Consider the following 23,924-nt stretch of genomic DNA (forward strand, 5'->3'; position numbering starts at 1 on the left):
ATAATTCCTGCTGTCCTGCTGTGGTACAATACAAGGCCTCATCTAACGTGTCTGCACTAGTATATTGATTCGCTCCCTCAGGACTTACCTGGGTATAGCGAGTGAATGAGAGGCGCAGGTCGCCCCTCTCGAGAGACATCATCATGCAGAAGAGTAAAAACTCCTTGCAGGTAATCCTAGTATGGTACATCTCCCGGTAGTCCAAGACCCAAGCCTAAAGCTCCAAGCATTCCCCCCACGCTAGACAGCGTTGCAAAGTCGCACCCGTTATATAGAGTCGTCCTGCAAGATTCTCCCAAATCCACTTAGCTCCACCCGGACGTCGACCACGCGCCCTAGGAGCTGATGTAGGATGGCGCCGTACGTAGATGATATGTCGAAGAGTGGCTGCATATGTTGCTCGGCCCCCTTCTGCACGCTTTTCATTTTAGCGGCTTGCCTTTTTGAGGCAGACGGCATGCAGACGCGCATATGTTATTAGTTTGTGCCTAGGAACCTCAAGCCAGGTTCACGAAGCTATATAAGTTAGGTATATGTGCTAAGTACCTAAGATTACACCACCCTGAAAAATACATAAGGCTCGGTGCCCCTCGCCATTCACCTGACTGGTCGAACTCGGTTTGTTGTAATATGATAAAATACGCCTCCTCGACGTTCTTAGTCGTTGAGGATTTCGTGATTTCGTCTCGACGCCCTTACCTACAGAGATCCGCTCCCGTCCACTGTTTGTAGGTGCGTCAACTTGCATCCGCTGGCGATAAAACGAGTATCCACAGCGGCACCGAACCGCGCTTCCTATCAGTCCCGGTCCTGGAGACCGCGACGGGCATCGATCCTTGTGGAATCCTACTATCAAGTGGTCAAGTGGTGTGTGTCATGTCACGCTATCCACCTAAAGCTACCCGACGAACTCGAAGCGTTAAAGAAGTCCTTGCGAGGCCTTCTTTTTTATTCTATCAACCAAACAGACAACCTATGTAGAGCTAGTCCCCTTACGAGGTCTAGTCTCCATAGTACCTCCGATTGACAGCCCTATCGCGGTTCCTATCTCTCGAAACCGGCCAATTATTTTCTTTCTTTATCCTGGCTCCTACTTAGGGTCGAAGTCTATCTTGTTGGCATTGTTTTCTTTCGGCTTTTATTTCCCCTCCTCTGTACCTACGACGTTTGATGTTCTATGTCCTCTATCTATTATTATTGTTATTATTATAATAATAATAATTATTATTATCATAAGGATTAAGCATCTTCTGTTTGGACCTATCCGAGGACTCAAAATTCAAGTCTAGGAGAGTGAATTCCACCAGTCACAACATAATTCGAGCTGGATCTCCGTGATAGGTTCGACTCTATCCGTGCATTTTAAGGGTCCTCTGACCCCCGATCTTCGGGGTCAAAAGCTCTGGCCATTGGTTGCCATCTACGGCGTCACCAATACGACATCGTCATTATGAATGCTCAGATATCATTTCTCGTAAGCTCTCCCCTTAGTTCTTATCTTAGATTTATTATAAGATCCGATTTCTTGCCGCAATGGGTCGGTAGACGATAATCATTATTACAATTGTCGCAAGGTCAAGTCACAGACAATTCCCATGTGTAACACCGGCCAAGCCACGGTGACAGCCCATATTTTGGTATATCCTACGATGCATGCGACAAAGGAGTCGCCCGTGTCTCGTGAGTATGCTAACTTGTACAACTCTAGGACGGGACATTTCGCCTAATACACATCCCCTTACACTTGTACCCGAACTTCCTTCAGCCAATATTGCAGGTTCTTCTTCCTCAAGGTGACGATGATTCTCTCAGCAACGAGGCCGAAGGTCTCAGCATCGATAATAAGCATGGGTTCCTTAACATAAGCATTACGCCCGTTGAATGTTCGGTTGTGTGCCATAGTAGTTGGGCCAGGAATGTTTTCGAGCCGGTAATTAAGCGCCTACCGCCAAATATTTCCAAGGCGGTTACGATTTCGAAGGATACCTATCTAATTCTGTCGGTAATAAGTGCCGGCATGGATGCTGGAAGTCGAGTGATGGACTTGACCTCACCCCTTGCGTTAGCGGGTGTGCCCATCTTTTTCATTACTACTTATTATTCAGACTTTATCCTGGTTCCTTGCAAAGATCGGCAAACGGTCGTGCAGGTACTTCTGGCCCGAAACTTCGAGTTTGATCAGGACGAGTCGGCCTACGTATCACCCAGCGCAATGTCTCACGTTCGCGGAAGGAGTCAAGGTAGCGATCCGCCATCGACGCCACCACCATCCACCGTGGCAGAATTACAAGTACGTACGTTTGAGTTATTGAAAAAGCGAAACGTCGTTCCGTATATCAGCCCTTACCTCAGCTTGGTACAATGTTCCGGCAGGGATCTGTCTCGGTTAGTCGATTATAGCCGCCGTCCCGCTTTGAGCAGGCGTCTGAGCGGGAATGGACACCGAAGAAGTTGGCTCGACAACGTCGATACCAAATTATATACAAGTCTGATATCGGTTCTAGCCAAGCAACCCAGGTTCCTGTCAATTACTTTAGCTCAGGAAGATCCTCCGTCTTTACTACTTGATAGAGAATATCTAGGTGTTTTTGGGGACTCCATAGTCGGCGATACCGAAGGCGATCTGGTCCCTATCTTTCTCGATCTTGTGAACCTCCCTCTGGAGGCCACGGGCATCGTCTCGGGAGTTGCTGGAAAGCTTATCTCAGAGATGGGGATGGAAGAAACAGGCGTCAGTAGCGAGCTCTCGTATCTTTCTACTGCGCAAGCCGGCGCCGTTATCCTATCAAGCAAACAGGCTATAAGGGCCCTTGAGGTTTTAAAGCCTCTCCTCGCTAAGGACTAGAGGGAGTATAATTGAATGAATGAAAAGGGGAAAGAGTGGTGGTGTGTAGGATATTGGCAAGCACAATACGGAATCACGACGAGACGACATAACAGTTTCCTCACGCAAAAAAACACGGCGTATTGGACAGAGCGGTTTGCATGGGCAGCATCTCGGGTCTTCATCATCAGCAATTTTCGATTTCAAAATCATCTCGCCCCTCCATCGTTGCATCATCTCAATCGGTGTTTGGCGGTTTTTTCTTTCTCTCCTGACAAACAGAGAGAGCATACAAGTTAAAAGGAAGCGCACCGAGAAGAGGAAAAAAGTGAGCAAACATCTGCATCCGGCTACCTGGAATTACAGCACAGGCAGCTGGTCTAATTGGTTATGAAAAGGAGCAAAAAGGATGTGTATGGATGTACCTATGTATGTATCTGTTGTGGTTGGGAATATCGAGACATTCTCTCGATGCTAGTCTTACATAGTACGGAGATGTCTTTAACTACCTTAGGTAGATTAACTACTTAAAAAGACTTAACCTTAGTTGCCTCTGTCATGCTAGAATGCGTCATAGCCCACATGTAAGCTTTCCAGAGGCTACATGTATCAGGTATTGAAAGACCCTGCATACCAAGTTGCACACAATACATACAATACATACACTACCTACCCTGCTGCTTCACACTACACCTAATGCTACCTAGTCGTTTACTAACTGTATGTAGGGCTTGTCAATTATGTCATATGCACATGAGGTATGTATGGAATTTGACCTAGCCTTAACCTTTTGGCTCGTTATTCGCTGCAGCACTAACCAATAACAGAGATCTGGTGACCCGTCAGCCCGTCCAGCGGGGATCCCTTCAGATCCGCTACCCGTGGCCAGCCTGTCAGCATGTCCGCTAGCTTCGCTCTGATTGGACCACCCACGGGCCAAGTACGCCATCGACTTGCTAGTGGTGGTGGTGGTGGCTGCTGCTGGGCCAGTGGGCTTAACAATGAGCGTTTGACGACGAGAGGCGAGGCGAGTCAGGACTCGGCTTACACGGGTGCGTGTCACCGGGACTTGGGGATTGCATGACTACCGGGCTTTGTTGTCCGGGCAAGGCCATGGTTGCTAATATTCATAAGGGTTTCCGATGCGAAATCGAGAGTTCTATATCGCAATATTGGTCAACCGGGTACTAGGTATCCGCGCAGGAATAACATCGGGGCCTTACGATGCGGGCTCTACCCTTTGCCGCCGTAGTATCCGTGGTCGTCGGCCGGGGCGTTACGGCATATCTCGATTCTAGCGATGGATCCGGGTCCCAGAAAGTACTTATGCCTGGTACGGCGGGAGGACTTCGAGATGGTTTCGATCCTGGTAGTATAGTCGCCAGCACCAGAGAAGATGTGCAGAGTCCTGCGTCGTGCGCGGCTTGTGAGGTAGGACTTTGCGCTCCTAGACCGTACCTAATATAACCATACTAATACAGCAGACAGTCAGTCCTTTTGCAACTTAAGCTTATAGCTGCAGCAGGCGACAACTTCTTCATCAACTCCATGACAGAGCTCTGCCAGCGATCCGGCGTACAGTCCCCTCCCATCCCCTCCCTTTTTCTTCCTTCATAGCTACTCTCAGCTCGCTCGCTCGCTCGCTAACTCTCCCGTCCTTAGGTCCAAGACGCAGACGTCTGCGCAGGCTCCATAGCTCTCGAGGGCCCCATCGTCGCGCACAGCTTGCGCGGCCTTGCCATCGGCTCCCGGACGTCGCGGCTGGTGTGCGTGGCGCTCATGGGACTATGCCAGCACCCCGAGGTCTTGCCGCATAACGTCTCGTTCCCGTCACCGAAAAGGTTAACGGGTAGACCGTCGCCCAGTGGCTTGGAGCCGGTGCAGGTGGTGCATTTCTCGGATATGCATATCGATCCGCTGTATGTCGAGGGCGCGAATGCGAATTGCACGAAGCCGATTTGCTGCAGGTAGGGTTGTCCCCAGGCTTAGTTTATATCTACTGTCACCATAATATCCCTTTATAAGTTCACTCACTCACACTACACTTCTATAGGGAATACACCGACGCTGACAAACCCGGCTTCAACGACTTCCCGGCCGGGCGACACGGCGAGCACACATGCGACTCGCCTGCCAGCCTAGAAGACAGCATGTACGCGGCGATCCAAGACGTCGCGCCTAACGCTGCCTTTGCTATCTTCACCGGTGACATCGTCGATCATGCCGTGTGGGATACGTCTGAGTCGCAGAATGCGTTCGGCATCGAGGATGCTTACGGACGCATGACACGCGCCGGGTTGCACGTCTATGGCACGGCGGGAAACCACGAGGCTTCGCCCGCGAATTCGTTCCCGCCTACCTCTGCAAACGGCGACGATGACACTGAAAATGACAGCAGTATCGCGCAATGGTTATACGACCTACTCTCGACGACTTGGTCCCGGTGGATCGGACCACGGGCCGCGGCTACGACGAGGGAGTTTGGTGCATACTCGGTGCAGCACATTTCTAATAGAGACGGCGTAGGGAAACTACGCGTGATCTCGCTCAACACGAACATGTACTACGGACACAACTACTGGCTATACGAGGAGCCTATGCAGAGAGACCCGAGCGGACAGCTAGCGTGGCTAGTAGGGGAGCTAGATGCCGCGGAGAAGACGGGCGAGCGTGTGTATATCATAGGACATATGCCTATGGGGAGTCGGGACGCATTCCATGACGGATCGAATTATTTTGATCAGATTGTGCGGCGATATGAGGGGACTATCGCTGCTATGTTCTTTGGTATGATATTTACCCCTTTTTTGTTACCTTGTCAAGATATATATATACTAACCCGAGACTAGGCCACACTCATTTCGACGAGTTCGAGCTCTCATACGCAGACAACTCGAACAAATCTCACTCTAACGCACTAGTAACCTCATATATCGCGCCCTCCATGACCCCAACATCAGGACACCCCGCCTTCCGCGTCTACACCGTCGATCCCATCACCTTCGGCGTGCTAGACGCTACCACCTACATCGCCAACGTGAGCGACTCGTCTTTCTCATCTCCTTCGGGACCAAAATGGACGAAGTACTATTCGGCACGGGAGGCGTACGGGCCACTAGTCGGAGCAACTGAAAAGTCGGAGTCGGCCGCAGGACTGGAACTGGAAGAGCTAACTCCCGCGTTCTGGCACAACGTGACCTCAGCCTTCGAGCACAACGAAACAGCGTTCGCGGAGTACTTCGCGCAGAGGCGACGGGGGTGGGCGGTAGGGAGCTGCGACGAAAAGTGTAGACGCGCCGAGATATGCAAGATGCGGGCTGCGAGAGCCGAGGATAATTGTATACCGCCTGGCCTGCGGTTGAACGATAACAAAGAGGTTGATAGCGGCCAAGGAGAGGAAGACGAGTGCGGAGGCTCGATTGTACGTGACACATTGGGGAGTTTGGTTGGGAATGTAAATATGCTGGAGCTGCTTGGAGAGTTGGTGGTTGCGAGGGAGTTATTATAGGGGTAGTTAAGCTTTTAGAATACCTAGGTTAGATGAATGCTTCTTTTTCGTATAGGCTAGTTAGGTCCCTCTCGATAAGAATAACTACCTGGGAATCTTCCGTCTAGTTACCTAATTCTCACGATTTGTTTAACGGGTAGTTATAGGGAGAATATATAAACTTCAGCATTACTAGTTCTAAGTCTAGGTGTCTTCTAACTAATCAAAGAGAGTCTACACTCAAATTTGATAGACTAGTTAGAGCTTATGATACTTGTAACTAGTTGAGCAATAGAATGCCATCTGTACTCTGACAATCTCCGTGGTTATAGACTTTGGAGAGTGAGTGCTTGGATTCTAGATGAGAGATCCAGAACACATGATATTTTCAGTCCGCATAACCGTAGGCTCCCATAGTTAACTCAGAGTTCTTTGCGGAACAATAAAGTTGTTTCCTTGCTTCCTTCTTCTTTTTATTTCTTCAAGCTCTACCTCGGGTGGGAGATAGACCTGCAAACCTCCCATCCGGACTGCAACATCTGCTCTGACCGTCTGCGTCTTTAATGACGACGGCACTTATGCCTTTTCCATGGTAGATATCGGACTGTGTTGGATGGAGCTCATACTGCGTATAGTTTTCCCGAAGGCAGAGAACTTTAGAGGTCAAAATTGCTAAGAATTGCTCGTTAGTATGGATTATATTGATAATCGTGTCTTTATTTATACGGGTGTTATAGAAAAACGTACCTTTGAACGCGTCTATTAAATTTGCCTCGTTTGAGCAGGCCTGGCATGCTCGTAGCCCCAGGTCGCCATACGGATTAAAATGGAGGATAGTTTAGGAACGATTTGTGTAGATGTATACCGGGATAGTAACGAGTTTGAGTAAGGTGTTATTAGCATATATTCGCTGTTATCGGCTTCTTATGAATTGGCTTGGTGTATAGTTCGTCAACTTCTACGCCTCCTTTAACTCGGCTTTCGCGAGGGTCCGTATGACAATAAAGCAGACTTATGTGATCCAGTCCTTGGGGGCGGGGGGGGGGATCATTAGGAGAGTTGCATTTCCGGTTCGTTTTCGCCATCAAGCGCTTTGCCGAGTCTTCATATTTGCTGGAGTTCTTGACAGTTTGTATTTCGAAACAGACAATCTTGCGTGGTCAATGTTGTTGATTTCTGTCTCTTAGACTGCTTAATTCCCATGACCGTAGTATAAGGTACCTGAGGTAGAAAGGCTGTGTAGAGTGTGTAGAGTGTGTAGAGTGTATGGGTTGTAGCAAACCAGCCATAGTCACCTTTTTATCTGTGCAATAAAATAATGACTTCCTTTAGAATCTTGATAAGGAGTAGTCCATATATCAGTCAAAATGGTGAATAAAATAATGAGCTTATGGCAGTAAGATTATGGTTGTGGGTTGTGAATTATGAACTGTGAATTGACTGAGTGTTGTGAGGAAGAATGTTGCTTAGGGTTAGGCTTGGAAATTGTAGGCTTGATTCTGAAGGAGCACAAAATAGTTTTAAATTCGAGGCAGGAAGTGCTGGTATTTCTAGTGCTACAAATGCTGCGTACTTATCCAGAGGTACCACGCGAGGAAAGGGGCGGCGATGACCGTAATTGCTCGATGCCTCGGCTGTTGTGTAAAAAGGAAAGCTACCCTGACGATGTGATTTCATAAAGCCGTTAGAAGAGTCTAGCGAGAAGATGATTGATTTTCTTTAGTCTAGAAAGAACGGTCAGCGTTATAACATGAACGATTCGAAGATGGGTGCTACTCCTATCAGGTACGAGGCACGATAACTAGGCTTGCTACGGGCTTACATTGAGATATCAAAGGTGAGCCCGTGATATAATATCACACGTAGAGCAATAGACAGCAAGACCAAGGCGAGCTAGTAGATAATGCATTCGCAGGTCCGTTGACGTTTACTACATCTGAACTAAGGGGCTAAAGGGGTTCAGGGTTCTCTTGATATAAACGGGAGCTTTTGTATTTATTATCCTTATTGGTCGATATATCTTTGAAAAGAATATTCCAAGTTTAAGAGATTTAATCACTCATCTTCTCTACATCAACGGACTCTATCTAGAAATGCATAGATAATTTATCCAGTCTCCAGCTCACTCTGGCTTTCCCTGCCATACTTCACCCAAGAACTGTTCTATCTCGGCGAACTTGTAGTTCGGCAGTCGCTGATTCCACTCATCCGATATGTTCCAAGAACCCTTAGCACTACTTAGGAGCATACCTACGAGTACGCCTTTCAGCATGTTTGCTGCCTCGTCGTCCGCGACGCTGGGGTGGCGCGCTTCCAACTTCCACGATGCTGTTAGATTTCCAGCTTCGAGGTCTTCCAATTCGACTGTATCAATTGTGAAAGGGCCCCCTATGATGTCTACTTAGCAACCCTAGACCTATAAATATCGGTAATCAGTAAAGACTACCCTACCTCGGACTTGCTCGCTAATCTCGATAATTTTCGAGACGGGAAGGCTATTACCCCTGATACCTCCAATTAGCGGCCACTCGCCTTCAAAATCAACTGCTTGAGCTACGACTGCTGCCAAGTCTTGGACAGTGGTATAGGTCATGATAGAATCGTGCCCCTTAACGACAATAGCGCGTCGGTTATGAAGATCAATGAAGGCATTAAGTGGTGTCAAATGTTTAGAAGTCTTATGGGGGGTAGCAAGATAGTTCAAGAACAAGCCGGGCTGGAAGAGACAGTATTCTAGGACCTGTGTCGTGAAGGGTTAGAGTTGGTCCGCGATGAATCAGGGGTACTATCAGGGGTATTATCAGGGGTATTAATTATCGACTTACTTTTCCGTTCTCGTTTACCTTTTTCAAATACTCCTTAACCTCGTCTTTGCCCGTCCACCAAGGCATACCTGCACCGCTACGACTAGCTATCTATCAACCGGGTTTCACGTACTTTTGACAATTCTACAAGTAGGATCAATTTCTTACCTTCCCCACTCGCTCGGCGCAAAACGCTTCACACCAGCTATGACCGCAGCATCAATCAGATTCCTCTGCGCCTTATCCCCTGGGTCTTGAAGGAGCTGAATGAAGGACAGCACGGTGTCAATGCCACGCAAGACTGCAACTAGTTCATCTCTGTTTTCGTAATCGACCCGACGCCATGTAATACCATGCCAATCGCTGTTTTGAATTCCCACCTCCTGTACTCTGGCTTAGAATAAAACTCCACGACGTGATCCGAGATTCCGAGTAGTCTGATTATGGTACCAACCTTCCTACTTAATATAGTAATGTCGTGTTTCTTAGGAGCCATTAAGGCATCAATGACCTCCCGGGCGACTTCTTTAGACAGATTAATATATCATGACCACTTCTCATATCGGGGTATCTTACCTCCTGAGCCTCCAGCAATGACAATTTTACCCATTGTAGTTATAATACTGATATAAATGAAAATACATCAAAAATGATGTTAGAATCCTGGCTTAGAGGTTGGAATGAGCCCATTGTTATATACGTACTGGATGGTAGTGGTTTGAAGGGATTCGCGGGGAGATTTATGGCGCTTTCGAGTATCCCGTGGCGTTTTCGGGCATTTCCTTAACGGGATTGAATTGACCAATAGGGTTCAACCTTTGGAACCCGAAGTTCTAGAGGGACTATTCCTTAAGGTGGCGATTCGGTTTAAAACAAGAGGATAAAATAAGTGTTCGCGCAAGGCTAACTATACATGAACCTAGAGGACATGTCGTCGTGAAGAGCAAGATGATACAAGTACTAAAATTTAACAATCCTAGAAGGATGAAGGTACACTTTGAAGGCGAATAAAATTTAATAGATATACGTATTGTTTCGTCAAATCAGATATCTGAAATATCATTTAGAGCTGTACGTTCAGCTCTCAGATCTCTCATGGTCTTATCATACTCGTTCCGAAGCCACGCTGCGATGTATGTATAGAGGCTACCGGCGCCAGCAACTGACGACTCGTCCGAGAAATGTGAACTAAAAAGATCAATGAGGGCTGACATCTTGTTTAGCTCGCTTAAAACTAGGTGGTTTCTGATTGAAGCTTGCATTTTCTGGTCTTCAATGCCAAATGTTCCTAACGTAGCCGGTACGTCAGTAACGATGAAGCCTGTGGTTCGGGGCAATATTCGCAAGTTAGGGGAACGAGCGTCTGCCGCTTCGTCGGACCCCGAGGATGAAGGGGTTGAAGGGGATGGCCATCCAGCGGCCTGCTGATACCATATTAAAATCCGAGAAATGATTGATGCATGAACCATAACTCTATGGCCAGACTTGGCGCAAGAGCACTCTAAAAGGCCACTGAGTCGGTCGATTGCTTTCCTATTGAAGTGAAGTACCTGATCCAGCCGGGCCGTTACAGTATCCGAGTTAGTATTAGGGGCATGAAGATCCGGAGCAGGGCAGATCAGATCTGCGAAAATCTCATATGACTCCCGGGCGCAGCTATGAGACCCACGGGTATCTTGGACCCCGTGAATTCGAGTACCAACATCTAAGAAGTCAAACTGAGGCCACTGCTCAATATCTATAGGGCTTGATAAATGTAACCCATCCAGCTGGTCGTGGTTATAAGTGCTTGATAATGGGACGTCAGTGTTGCTTTCGGGTGGCAATGTCTCATGTACTTGTCTTGGTTCCTCGAAAGCTAGATTTATAAAGCTCTCTGGATTAGTGTCGGGCCACAATCTCTGCGCTTCTGTGGATGTTCTGATTGTAGTTCCGGAATTGGCTCTTGCAGATAGCCTCCTTCTCGGTGCTCTGCCGAGTTTGCGTGAGATGCCGTATATACAATCGATACCGAGGGTAACGCAACGACGACATCTGGGCCGGCAGCGATCACATCTGACCTTAGCTGATCCACCCGAGTCGCATGAGGATCGCACTTTTGGGCTTGTCATTCTCGGAAGTTGTGACGCGTTTGATAGTCCGTCTGATAATCCAGCCATCATTTTGTGGATAGTACATAGTATAATAGCCAGGAGTTTACGAAGTTTATTACTTGCTTGATATCTAATACGGGTTCTTATCGTCTGTTTTGTCTCTTACCACGGAAAGATGCGTATTGCCCGACTTTAGGAGAGTTGTTTTGTTTTAACATTGATTGACGATTGAAGCCAATGAAACCGCTTGAGGATTGCGCATTCGTACCTTTAACAAGAGGATCTTTTGTATTAACCGAGATTCACCCGAAGGGGATCCTACACACTACCTAGGTACCTATGTACACATACCCTAGTATTGTTAATGCGCTATAAGCTTAGGTACCTACCTACCTAACCAATAAAATCTAAGGTAAGACGGTACTTTCTTTTGCATACAAATCGCAGTACAATCGGATGTACCAAAGTCTCTAGTATATGTGCTGTGTCTACAACTCCTTCTAGGAAATTACTCAAATCACCTAAGTTGCCATCGTATGTACGAATTCCAGGCCTCGCTAAGTGGGACCCCCCAAAAAGTTATAGACTTCCATGGCATAAGAACGACCCTAGAGACTCCATAACGATAGACCCTAAGCAAACCCTACCTCCACATAGTTGGGTGAAGACCCATTGCTTGATGGAGCAACTAACTGTACAACAGTATTACATACTTGTTAGCCTCTTATAGTTTATATAATATTTGCAAGCTCTTGTAGTAATCATCTGCTAGTTACTGCAGATTTAAACTATTCGCCGGCTTTGATTTTGTCAGTAGGTTGGTCTGGAGCAGACCAATGTAAAGCTGGCCCTTACGCTTGGGATGGATTGCGGAGTTCCAGGAGGTCTAACTTGGGATGTGATATTAACTAACAGGAGGAAATGGCCGAGACCATAACCATAGTAGCACCGTGGAAAGAAATGTATAAATCTCTCCTTACTTTAAACATACATAGAACAGCTTGTATACCTACCTAGGTATGGACATGAGCTACTACTCTTGGTTAGGCAAATAACTTTTATAAATAATCCCATCGCCGCACATAAGGTGCCGACCCCCTGAGTGCTAAATGAACACTGTCAATACCACGCGCCTAACTTGTATATGATATAGTAACCCGACCCAATCTATCCTTTCTATCGCGCCTAGTATACCATATACCATATACCATATACCATATACCATATCCCCCATACTGTATTACCGAGTATCTATCTAACACGCATCATCTTACTCAACCTAATAGTAACAACGAAACAGTAAACTACCGCGACTGAAGCCATGCTAAGATCAAGCCACCACGCCCCCTTTCTCAACCCCGTCTACCCCCTTTTCCTCTTCCCATAACATCCCTCCGGCCTCCCTCAATAGCCTTATACACTCCTCGCTCTTAGCCCTCTGCGCCAGAAACATCGGCGTGTTATTCGCGCGGTTACGCGGGTGCACGCTCGCCCCCCTGACCAGCAATTCCTCTAGTATCGCCGGTTCCGGTCCCAGTGCTGCGAGATGCACCGCGGTGTTACCCATGTAATCTGCATGCCGCAGTAGCACCATCGGACCCTCGCCCTCGTCGCGGTCTGCGGCTTCCAGGATCTCGATAGTAGCCTGTAGATTTCCCGTCGCGATTGTATATCCCAGTGCCGCGAACGCCGCCTCTGCTCCGGTCAGACGCTCCGCCCACGAGGTATCCAGGTCGCCTGATGGGTGTGCGAAGGACGTCGTTGCGGCGAGTTCGGTGAGTTCGCCGCGGATCGACCGGCTCATGCGCGCTGTGATCTCTGCTGCGTTATCTCCCTCGCCGTCAGGTCCGGGAAGTAGCGCGAGGAGGTACGAGAGCTTAGTGAGTGCGGCTTCAGAAGTAAGATCGTGGCCAAAGACTACACCGGCACGACCGAGCGCGAACCCAGGTGCGTACAGCGGCGATACGAAGCCGTTTGCGCATTGGCTGACGTTAACAATGATGATGCCGCGTTGGACGGCTTCGGAAATTACTTTAGTCAGACTACCGTCAACGCCTTCGGGTGCATTACCCATCCCGAATGTTTCGAGGATCAACCCGCGTAGGTGCGGCACACGAAGCACCGAGTCCACCATCTCAGGCTTGATGCCCGGGAAGATGCGCACGCAAGCTACATGTGCGGTGTCCACGTACGACGTGACGCGGAACTGTGCTATCTTAGTCGGCCGCCGTACGAGCGACCAGTTCACGTCGACACCGAGGCTGGTAACCTTGGCTAGAGGCGCGCAGTTGGGACTAGCGAAAGCATCGAACGAGGATGCGGAAACCTTGGTCGTGCGATTTCCGCGGAACAGTGTGTGGTGGAAGAATAAGCACACCTCGGGGATTGTGAAGGTGCCGGCTATGATGAGGGAGCCGAGTAAATTATCGACAGCGTCTGACTGGAGTGCAAAGATGGGTGCTTGAGACCCGGTCAAGATTGCCGGTTTACCTAGATCTTCCTATATATAAATATTAGTGACGCCAAAAAAACGCATAACTTTATTCGAGAAATCCATTCGAGCCATAGGGATAAGTTCGAAACTGCATCTCTCTATGGGTGGCATATCCACGTACCATCATAAAAGACAAAGCCGAAGCCGTATAAGACAGAGAGTCAGTTCCATGGAGTACCACAAAACCATCGAATAAGTGATAATTGGCTTTGATAGTCGTAGCGATCTGGGTCCAGCCGATGCTGCTTATACTGGAAGAGTCTAGCAGCGGTGAGAATTCGAGAGCGCCATAGCGGATATGTCTCGAGTATGAACTCGGCGGTGTGCGCAAGCTATCGATGGTAACCTTAACCCCATCTTTAACCGCGGGTAACGGGACTGTGTAAAGTCAGTCATAGTCTTAACTCCCGTGCCCGACACATGCTTATCATAACTGGAAATGCAACGTACCTCTTTCTGACATATCGTTGAACGATAGACGCGGCGCCATAGCATTATCTAAAAATCCATCGACGGGCACGAGGCCGCTCGCCGATGGCTGCATGCATATCGTGCCTCCGGTGATGATGATGAGCACTCTTGACTCGGGATATGTAGTAACTTCGCCATTGCCGCTTGCGACAACTGTGATGCCCCCCATCGTTGCAAGTGAGCAACAGGCAGGAGAGATAGGGCGAGATATTCTCCTTTTCCTTGCTCTTATAAGTTATATCTCTGCCTTCTTCTTAAAGACGCCGTTTAGGACGTGTCTGAGTCGCACGTCCCAAGCTACCAATCAACCAGCCAGCCAGCAACTAAACAATGAAGTTAACGATTATTATCGCAAAGAAAAGCCACGCCGTTTGCTGTGTAGTGGTAATACCTAATCTTCAACTTGTAGTAGTTGTCTCACTTAAAGCTCTTCCTATAAATCGCAGGCTCGTCGGCCAGGATATAAGTATATAAATAAACAACACCAAGAGCTATATCGGAACCCGGTCCCTGGAATTCGTAATACCCTTTTACGTCAAAGAAAGCGGGAAGAGGGAAAAATCGGTAAACCTTCAAGGTTCGCTAGAACGGACGACTCCACATAAGACTTGAACTAAAAGCTAAGGGACAAATACGAGTAGTATTGATTACCTATGTAAGTGGGTAGTAGGGGGTAGGGGGTAATAGATACATTTTCTTCCTAATTTATATGTAGAAGCCTGCTTGGGTTAGGCAGGCTTGTATCTTTACCTTTTGTTAGTTTTATGATGTGCCGGCTTATCTATCTAGTTCCGGATCAAAAAGGAGGAAAATGAGATATATCAGATACTGGCGGATGCACATCTATCTCAATACCCCTGGAAAGGGATCAGTATAGACCAATCAAAAGATGAGCCGATGACGGACACCCCTTACGTAGGTATTCATTCCCAGACCACCACCTATAAAATTTATACATGTATCTAGCATTGACCGAGTATTGGATTCGGATGGTCAAGAAGTTTCGTGGTCTCCCTCCAAGATTTCTTGGATTCATTATTTATCTTGATTCTCTATTGCAATATTTTTTACCGTCGCTTCTTAAACATCGACAATATTCATCTTTCATAAGCCCAACCATCTAACCAGGCATCGAAAACAGTCCGTCTTTGGTGGCGAATTTTGCCATCTTTTGCCATCTTTTGTCGTGCTACATCGTAACTAATCATTACGCGGGCTCTCTATTTTATTGAACCTGCCTCATCTTCTCTTTCCACGTTTATTCCTCTAACCTTGCAAGCAAAGTTGGGCCTGACTGCTACTCTATCTTATTATTCTCCTAGGTAGACCTGGACGGGCCTATCATCTGGTTGGCTTTTCGCGTAATAATCTCATGCTTGTATCCGAATCGTACCCGATAACATTCGTAAGGTAATAAAGTCTGTCTGAAGTTAGTAGCCGTATCAAACATGGAAAGGGAAGAATGTGATTAGACTCACTTCTCCGCATTCGCCTCCTTCTCCTTGAGGTTCTCGAAGCGTTGCTGGCAATCTGCCCAAGCCAATGTCCGCTTCTTAGGTGAGATAGATTTGACAGTAAACCTGAACTGGCCAGTCACAGGCCGGTGATCAGACACCCGGACCTCGTGCCGTCTGTATTCAAGTTGCTGTATTCTACCAAAACCTCGGTGAAGGAGGCGATCGCACCACGCCGGGGAGCGCTTCTTCTCACTAGTGTCGTAATTGTCAGTTCCCACGTCATATTTATACGTAGGAGGGAACTCGATAGGCATCTCGTCGAATGCCCTAAGTTTGAATGCCGGATTCCTCCGACGGGCTACGAGGAGCTGATCACGTTCCAGAAGTTTGGCCAGATTATTTTGCTTTACAGCAATCACGACCGTATCCCGCGACATGGTATCAATGCGGTAATTGAGGTCACCGTTAAGTAGGCATAACTCGTGGTCAAGGACCATGGTACCGTCGCCACCGCCTATATAACTGTCGATACGAACACTTGGGTCGCGCTCTATAGGAAGGAGGGCGGTTTCCATAATTGCGGCAATGTCGTTGTGTCGCTGGTTTGCTGATGATTGTCCAGCCGCAAGATGGCAATTGATGAAGCAGAGCGAAGTATCGTCCACCATGAATCGCACAATAATAGCTCCTTTGTTGCCATGCAAACCTCCCATTCCACGCTTTATCTCGGAACCGTTGATATTGCGTATACGATCACGGAGAGTCGATTTCACGAATATACAAGTAAAGAGGCCCACCAGAGTCGCCGTGTGGAGGAGGTGATAGAGATGTTCGGCAGGCATATAGTCATCCAGGCATCTAACGAGAAAATCTCTCCAATCTCGATATTGATGGCTCATCCGCTCTTGGTCCGACGCATCTTTCTTCTTCGGCTTGAAAAAGCGCTTTGCTGTCGCGGTTTTATCCTCTAGATCAACTAGTTCCTGAAATCCAAAGATAAGAATATCGGGTGAATTGCTCGACTGCAGTAAATTTTGCATAAACGTGGCATCCGACTCAGAGTATCTTAGGCTGTTTGGGGTCGAAGCCCCAGCATTCCATGTCATCGCCAAAAGCCTAATGTCTTCAAATTTGCAATATTGTGCATCGAGGGACTTCATCTCGTTTTCTAAGAAGTCATCTTGAAGTAAACCGTCCCAACACTTTATCGTATTGTCGGCTCCGAGGGTGACGGCCTGGAAGCGGTCGAGCTTATAGACGCTCGAGGGATCGGCAATGATTTTTATAACCGGGTTATCATGAGCTTGCCAGTCCTTTTTAATAACCCAAGGCGACTCTGCAACATCGTACACGCATATCCTCCCGTTATTAAAAGCTGCCCACATATAACCACCTACGCCAGCTAGAGAATTAATTTTGTAGGAGCTGACATTGAGCACGCTAAGACATGTAAAATCTTTTTGAGAGTAGATGCTGACTTTGCCGTCATTGTGACCGAGGAAAACCTTTCCGGGCTGCGAGTTGAGAAGAGCTCCGGATGTAACTTCGCCTGCTCCTTCTGAGACTAGAGGTCTCATGAGGACTTGCAATTGATTCCGACCGCCGGCAGTAGGAGTGAAGATGCGGATTTCTTTGCCCGTTGCGTGCCATAATTCTTCGCCAACTACCATCGAAAAAGTATGTCCTTTAGGTAGCCTATAAGTTTGATGGGGGTTGCCACCAAGATTCGGGACTCCGTCGCTCTCTGGTCCCCAAACATGCAAGGTCCCCCCTTCGTCCAGGGTCCACATCTCGTTGTAATGTCTGTAAATCTTGACTATTTCATGCCGTCCGTGAGCGTTCGTCTTACTCTCCGTGATACCCTGAGATGTGACATCGGCTTCTATAATCTCGCCGACATTGTTGCCAATCCAGACTCGCGTCCCTTCATCTTGTATATCTGATGCAGGTTTAAACGCTACGGCTGTCGCTTTAATCCCCTCTCCGTGGGCGAAGCTCGTGAGAAGCTCGCCATCTAGCAAGCTCCAGACTCGGGTGAGGTGACCGGTGGTACATACATACTGCCCACAAACATCGAATATCCTGGTATCGTATTTGGTATAAATTTCATGGGTGCCTTGCTTGATGAAGGGCGGTCGCCGATTCACCCTGGTAGTGTCTGGGAATTGAGTAACAATTTCTACATGGCCCGTGGGAGTGGGGCCTGAAGATTCAAGAGGGCGGCTATCTGCATCAGTTACGCCCAGCCTTCTTGTAGAATCATAGGATTCGATGGGAGCCTTTTCTGAGGGCCTATCTACTGTTAAGGATCTTCCATGAGTGCGTGGTGGGGGAGGCGCGAACTGAGCGGTTGGTGTTGAAACTACACGTTTAGGCTGAGGGGATAGGGGGCTTTCTATAGTAGCACTGGCAGTAGTCACAACAGGTCTCGGAGGTCGAGGTGGTGGCCTCACGGCTGTATTTGCTGGAATTCGGGCAGAAGCTGGATCCGTAACAGTCTGTGGTCGAGCTGGGAGAGTAGGTTGCTTGTCCGCAAGCTGAGAAGTGACAGGTGATTTGGCATTTCCGTTGACTTCGTAGTCTCGACGTATGGTTGCAATTGTATGGTGGACTGGGGGAGGATCGAAGCCTGACGGCAATGTGTTAGTCCTCGGCACGGTCGTCTGAATCAGCGGTCGTGCTGGCCGAGTCGGAAGCACTGGCGGATCTTCACGATCGGGGCTGCTGGCGCTAGAAGGAGGGCTATTAAACGGCGAGCGCTTCTCTGCAATTTGAGGTGCCAATTCTAGTTTGTTTGCATTGCCCATCAGCCTCGAGAGTCTATTGGCTGGCTTTTCAGCACGATTCACAGGCGGAGGTATCGGCGGCGATGCCCTAGCTTCACGTTCTCTTCTCAGCTCGGCCGATCTTCGCGGAGGAGGCGGTGATGGCGGTTGAGTAGTAGCTATCCTGGGAGATCGGCCGGGCTCGAGTATGGGAGTATGCGGTCGGCTAGAAATCTTCAAGGGTCGAGGTGAAGTAACTGGAGTATTTAGAGTCTTCGAGGGATCGGGGAAAAGGTGGGTATTCGTATCGCTTTGTATGATAGAGAGCGGTCTTGCTTTAATAGGTGGTGACTGAGGTGGTTCAACCAAGACGGCAGGGGTTTTGATAGGTCTAGGACTTAACGGCGAGGGGTTCGCGATCTGAGTAGAATGAAGACCTGAAGTATTTAGGAGTTCCTTTGGCTTGGGCTTTCCATTATCCGCTGGCACATTCCCGCCCCGGATAGGTCTCGTGTCTGGAATCGGGGGAAGATTTGGGGATGGCGACTGATTTCGTGTAGGTGGGGGCTGAGATTGTGTAGCTACTGCACCATCTTTGGGCTTATTCATATTCTCAAAATGAGATCTCAGGGACGAGACTGGTCTCTGCAGCTCTGGTTAGTATCATAGCAAGTATATTAGATTAGGACACGAGGACAGGGGGACAGAGGGACAGAGGGACAGGATATCTTACCAAGGACGAGTCGTCAAGACCATCTTGACCGTTAGATTCCATGGTGACGAGGGGCAGTCTCTATAAGTCTTCAATATACCACCCCTTATGCTCCCACGGCATCACTGACCGAAGAGCTAGTCTCCCGGGATCATCCAACAAGACAATTCCGTAGCTTTTAAACCGCAAGCTTTTAGTGACGCGACAGAGGTCAAGGTCAGAAATAAGAGGTTAGGAATTAAGTGGCCTCTACTTTCGTTCGTGCTCGGTGTAGATCTTCTTCCAAAGAGTACCAACGAATGAATGAGCACGTGGCCGTGTTAAAGCTTACAATTCTGGTTGGATGAGGAAACGATGCTGTCAGACCGAATATTATAGTATCAATGGGATGTTTTGGCCGCTAATTGTAGTCATGTTTTTTTTTCGGTTCTTTATCCCGTCTATTGTATTCCAGCGTTCAACGTCCAGAGCTTCGGCAGAAAAGTTGTAACGCTGTCACATAAAGGTGAAGGTATAACAAATGAGGCGCAGTCCCGAAGAAGTAACGTGCATGGGGTCATACAGTCATGAAAAGAAAAGTTATCATTCGAAGTTTGTCTAGGTTTTAATATGTTACGCAGTCTTCAGAGGGTTAACGGAACGTTTTAATTTGGGTTCTCCTTTGGAGTTTGGTCCCAGACATGCGAAACCTCTAGTGAGTGGCTACTTGTGCTACCGAATTGCAGATCTTTAGGCGCATTGAATATTCCCGTCTGGACTTGAACAAAATGGAGGTGTACCAGTTGTACATGTAGTACAAACTTAGTACTCATATGGACCCCATAACTACCTAAGTACCTACACTACATAATATTCAGGTAGGTACTTCCCAACCTTATGTACCTACCATGACCTAGTACCTGATTACCTATAGCTTACCTGGGTAGGTAAGTACAATACAATACCTACCTAATAACGGCATGCACATGCACTGCCTGTTTCCAAGGTTATGGGTTGGTATGTTGAAGGGAGAAGAAGTTGCAGGTGCCGGCCTATTGCATGTCATAAACCCTGCCATAAGCCCCGGTTGCCGGTAGGTACCAGGTGCCCCCAAACGCTGGAACCTGGACAGCGCCCAGCTCTTGCTACAGAAGGCGACCGCACCTAAGTATGTAATTCTAGACGGTGACTATAAAAAAAAGTCGACCATCAATGGAGGTGCGCTAAAACAACGGGAGTGCTTGCAGGGTTGTACTCGTTTCTATTCTGACCTGATAGGTACATGTAGCCGGAGATCATAAAATAAACGTACCACTTTATGACTTTATGACTTTAACTTTATGATCTTGAATGTTTTCAATCTTTTAACTCTTTTGAGCCTCCCACATTAATCTACTTACCCGCCTCTATTTTTTCTTCTCCCTCAGACATCATTGAGAGAACCAATAAGCCAGGTCTGAAGCGTCCATAGCTAGCATTCAAAATGAACACAGTACGTATGGATCTTATAAAGAGAAAACTAAGTACAGACAGCGCAATTATGCTAACGCTCTGTCCCTAGGTCAAATCGTTCTGGTAGGTAATCGCAACGATTGCGCTGCTTAATGAACTATCTTACTGATGGTCTGCGCTTTTATACAGGATGGGATGGGGCTCCCTCTGCCTTGGTATGTATTTATACTAAAGTTGCGCTTCTGTGGGCTTCCTTCTCACCCTTGTGCTATAGCCGGCGCGGGAGCGTACTACTTTGCGAAGAAAAGCATCAACGCAGACAGGGCCGCGCGCCTCGAGGAAAGCCGCCGAAAGAAGCATATGATCGACTCTCTTGAGTACTCGAGCAATGTCCCCGGCAAACCGCTCTCCGCATCGACAATGGGTGGTTCGACGAACGGAAATGGCACGCCACCCCGAACTGATGCAGCCGGATCACCAAGCCAAGAGGCAAGCCGCGACCCAGCACCAACTCGACATGCTCCGGCTACAGAAGGACAGCAAGTGATAGAAAAGAGCAAGTACGAGAGTAGCGCACCGTTTACGAGTCCAAAAGGCGATCGGTTCTCCTAGTCGTGGTTAAAAGCTAAGCTGGGCACACCCTATAATGAGAATATTACGAAAACATGCATGTACACAATATTATTTAGAAGAGACGGATGAACACAACTCTATTCCCAAAAGTTTCGTCATGGCAGCAATGGTATCTTGATGCGGACCGGTTGGTCGGCTATGTAATTCGGCCTTGAAACTTGAAAACTCTGGATGTTGGCAAGATTGGTATGCGTTACATATGCGTAGATATTTATGTGAATTCCCTCATATTTACCTAGGTTAGGTTAATCAATTTTGGGATTGTATCTGTACAAACGAGTTTGAAATCTTGCGGCTATTCAAGTTGATACTTGAGTTATTATTACGCCGATTGCCACGGCCAAAAAGGGCTGGAAGGTTAAAAAGGGTCTTGTCAAAATGGCTACGTAAATTCCATGTAACGAATTGAACTTTTTCTGCTTCCATACCTTATGTACCTAACCTAGGTAGGTACTTCAATCATAGTGGGATATCGGAAATATTTAATCCGACGCCTACCCTATGTAACACTTATCTACTGGGCAGCCGGGGTACCTGCACCAAGCATCCACAATCTAGCTTAATATGGTTAGTGCTGCAGGTCAGACAGGAAATCTGCCCAAGTAACCAATCAAGTTAAGAGCCTTGCATCTACTGAGTTTCCTACATAGAATTCCATCATCCATCATACCATCATTGTTCTTTACATACATAGTTGTGCACCATTCAACCACCGTTATGTAAACTCGAGAGTATGCGCTCTACCAGCATTGTTCTCATCATCACTTTACAACCATGGCATCGCCCCAGCTAGCTATAGCTAGAGTGTCCTTCTCTGCCGTACTCCTACGTCCGGATCCAACATCATGTTCGCGCGGCGAGATTGACGAGTTCCTTCAGCTGCTCGACGCGACCATCTCGCGATGCTCCCCGCCCAATGTTCAGGTTTGAGCAACACAATCTTTTGAAACTTGGTGTCTTGTACGACAGCTAAACGGTCGCCACATAGAAAAGCAAGCATTGGATATTAAAGAACCTAGTCCAGTCTCCTGTTAGAACCGCCGCCTTGGGGAAATACTTGACGGCAGTGGCTAAGTCCTTCAACTTGGATCTTGCCGCTAGCAGACAAGCCCGCGAGCCTTCTTCGAAACGTAAACGCCTTCATATCCTCTACGTTCTCAATGATACACTATACCATGTCCATATCCGGGACCGGAATACCAACTTCGCGCAAAAGCTAGAACCTGCTATTCCAGACATCATTCAACTCGCTGCTGCCTTTCCGAACTGCCCGAAGCATTCCAAGAAAGTATTGGATCTTATAGACCTTTGGGGCGAGAAGCAGTATTTTTCGGAAACATTTATTCAGAAACTTCGGACTACTGCCCAAGAAGCACCGCATTCAGCAACCAAGGTTGATACGACTATTGACGGCACCCAAATCACAGGTACAAGATCTTCTAAAGATGCCCCGTTCATCATGCCAGCCATGCATGGTGATGCTACTGTGTCATGGTATGACTTGCCTGCAGCGAACTGGCTCCCCGCCATTGAACCTAACTCTACGAGGCCAATGAACCCCGATATCATCAAGCCCTTACAGTTTGTTGCCGGCCCTGCAGACGAGAAATTGGTCAAGGCCGTTCAAGACTTATTAGTTGATGTGGATCGCATTTACAGTAGAGGCCAGCGCGATGTTGACCAGCACACTGAAGACATTGACCAGCACACTGAAGACATCGACCAGCTAGGACAGCGCGTTGTGCTTGATGAGACGACTGGGGACGTTGTCGATGGAGATAGCTACTACGGCTGGTCTCGCGCGTTTTGTGAGAAGATGAAACAGCGCCGCAAAAAGACTAGTGTTTCTGGGAATGGTCACCGTGGACGCGGTACAGCACGGTCTCACTCACGGTCACGTAGTCCATCTCGTAGCTCATCGCGGCCCGCGCACAAACGACAGCGCGTATCTAGCTCGCGAAGCTCTAGTAGAAGCCGAAGTCGAAGCCATAGACGAAGCTATAGCAGAGACCGACATCGGCGAAGATCGTATAGCAGTTCGAGATCTCGTTCTCGTTCTCATTCTCGCTCAAGAGATCGTCTACTCTCGCAATCCCAAGGAAGGAGTCCGCCGCCTGCTCCGCGGTCATATGACCCTCTTCACTTCGCCAATCCGAGCGGAAAGCCGCTACCCGGTTTTCCAAATCAGCCACCACATCCACATCCAAATTCCCAATACCAACAGCATTCTACACCTCCGCCTCCTTTCCCACCACAACCTTTCCCTCCTTTACCCTCGGATCTCAGCCAGTTCATACCACCGCCACCCCCTCCACCACAGAATTACCAGGGCCAATGGCCGCCGCCGCCTCCGATCCCGCCTAACATGCCGCCGAATTGGATACCTAACATGCCGATGGGAGGATGGCCCGTACCTCCCCCACCGCCACCTGGACAACCGCAGCATCATCATCGTGGTGGTTTCCAGCAGTACGGAAGAGGAGGCAGGGGAGATTACCGCGGGCACGGACACCGTGGGGGCTGGGATCACCAGGGCTGAAGTGGTTGGTAATCATACCTTAGGTACCTAGACACGAGCATAGCTTTGGATGCTGGAGCGGTTGTATCATATTTTGCTCGGTATCTGCGCGCAAGGAAACGGCGCATTATCGCGATATCAGAATATCAGAATATAGCACAGTTAATAAGAAAATTCGATATCCCAATAACTTCGTATTGTGTATTAGGTTGCGTAATATTTGAACGCTGTAGAA

General features: G+C 48.1%; 8 protein-coding genes across 8 annotated transcripts; 4 read left to right on the forward strand and 4 right to left on the reverse strand.

The window, feature by feature from the left end:
* The first annotated feature begins 1,172 nt into the window (after positions 1–1,172).
* Positions 1,173–3,098, forward strand: F4813DRAFT_329431 (ACT domain-containing protein). Its single transcript, XM_049241112.1, has 2 exons — positions 1,173–1,637; positions 1,709–3,098. The coding sequence occupies exons 1-2, from the start codon at positions 1,596–1,598 to the stop codon at positions 2,843–2,845; spliced, it is 1,179 nt and encodes a 392-aa protein (XP_049101896.1). The 5' UTR covers positions 1,173–1,595; the 3' UTR covers positions 2,846–3,098.
* Positions 3,099–3,520: 422 nt separating this feature from the next.
* On the forward strand, positions 3,521–6,503 carry F4813DRAFT_352488 (sphingomyelin phosphodiesterase). Its single transcript, XM_049242523.1, has 7 exons — positions 3,521–3,582; positions 3,652–3,876; positions 3,959–4,255; positions 4,313–4,399; positions 4,487–4,791; positions 4,878–5,611; positions 5,674–6,503. The coding sequence occupies exons 3-7, from the start codon at positions 4,049–4,051 to the stop codon at positions 6,330–6,332; spliced, it is 1,992 nt and encodes a 663-aa protein (XP_049101897.1). The 5' UTR covers positions 3,521–3,582; positions 3,652–3,876; positions 3,959–4,048; the 3' UTR covers positions 6,333–6,503.
* A 1,930-nt stretch (positions 6,504–8,433) lies between these two features.
* F4813DRAFT_387425 (NAD(P)-binding protein) lies at positions 8,434–9,725 on the reverse strand (the record flags this gene model as incomplete). The annotated part of the gene is made up of 6 exons (XM_049246560.1): positions 8,434–8,699; positions 8,763–9,051; positions 9,137–9,218; positions 9,284–9,498; positions 9,570–9,640; positions 9,692–9,725. 6 exons carry the CDS (start codon positions 9,723–9,725, stop codon positions 8,434–8,436), a joined length of 957 nt encoding a protein of 318 aa, XP_049101898.1.
* Positions 9,726–9,853: 128 nt separating this feature from the next.
* Positions 9,854–11,420, reverse strand: F4813DRAFT_329691 (uncharacterized protein). The gene has a single exon (XM_049241114.1). The coding sequence runs from the start codon at positions 11,275–11,277 to the stop codon at positions 10,159–10,161; it is 1,119 nt and encodes a 372-aa protein (XP_049101899.1). The 5' UTR covers positions 11,278–11,420; the 3' UTR covers positions 9,854–10,158.
* An 829-nt stretch (positions 11,421–12,249) lies between these two features.
* F4813DRAFT_329712 (asparaginase-domain-containing protein) lies at positions 12,250–14,725 on the reverse strand. Its single transcript, XM_049241115.1, has 4 exons — positions 14,565–14,725; positions 14,153–14,496; positions 13,824–14,080; positions 12,250–13,708 (listed from the first exon to the last, which is right to left on the reverse strand). The coding sequence occupies exons 2-4, from the start codon at positions 14,340–14,342 to the stop codon at positions 12,539–12,541; spliced, it is 1,617 nt and encodes a 538-aa protein (XP_049101900.1). The 5' UTR covers positions 14,343–14,496; positions 14,565–14,725; the 3' UTR covers positions 12,250–12,538.
* Positions 14,726–14,962: 237 nt separating this feature from the next.
* Positions 14,963–19,538, reverse strand: F4813DRAFT_329724 (DNase I-like protein). The gene is made up of 4 exons (XM_049241116.1): positions 19,439–19,538; positions 19,129–19,282; positions 15,652–19,040; positions 14,963–15,593 (listed from the first exon to the last, which is right to left on the reverse strand). The coding sequence occupies exons 2-4, from the start codon at positions 19,168–19,170 to the stop codon at positions 15,515–15,517; spliced, it is 3,510 nt and encodes a 1,169-aa protein (XP_049101901.1). The 5' UTR covers positions 19,171–19,282; positions 19,439–19,538; the 3' UTR covers positions 14,963–15,514.
* Positions 19,539–20,296: 758 nt separating this feature from the next.
* Positions 20,297–21,592, forward strand: F4813DRAFT_352496 (uncharacterized protein). The gene is made up of 4 exons (XM_049242524.1): positions 20,297–20,578; positions 20,648–20,661; positions 20,728–20,753; positions 20,813–21,592. Exons 1-4 carry the CDS (start codon positions 20,570–20,572, stop codon positions 21,148–21,150), a joined length of 387 nt encoding a protein of 128 aa, XP_049101902.1. The 5' UTR covers positions 20,297–20,569; the 3' UTR covers positions 21,151–21,592.
* Positions 21,593–21,841: 249 nt separating this feature from the next.
* Positions 21,842–23,904, forward strand: F4813DRAFT_352500 (uncharacterized protein). The gene is made up of 2 exons (XM_049242525.1): positions 21,842–22,095; positions 22,160–23,904. Exons 1-2 carry the CDS (start codon positions 21,946–21,948, stop codon positions 23,708–23,710), a joined length of 1,701 nt encoding a protein of 566 aa, XP_049101903.1. The 5' UTR covers positions 21,842–21,945; the 3' UTR covers positions 23,711–23,904.
* The last annotated feature ends 20 nt before the right edge of the window (positions 23,905–23,924 follow it).

Source organism: Daldinia decipiens, assembly GCF_022478715.1.
Source record: "Daldinia decipiens strain CBS 113046 unplaced genomic scaffold F4813scaffold_8, whole genome shotgun sequence".
NCBI classification, from domain to species: Eukaryota; Fungi; Ascomycota; class Sordariomycetes; order Xylariales; family Hypoxylaceae; genus Daldinia; species Daldinia decipiens.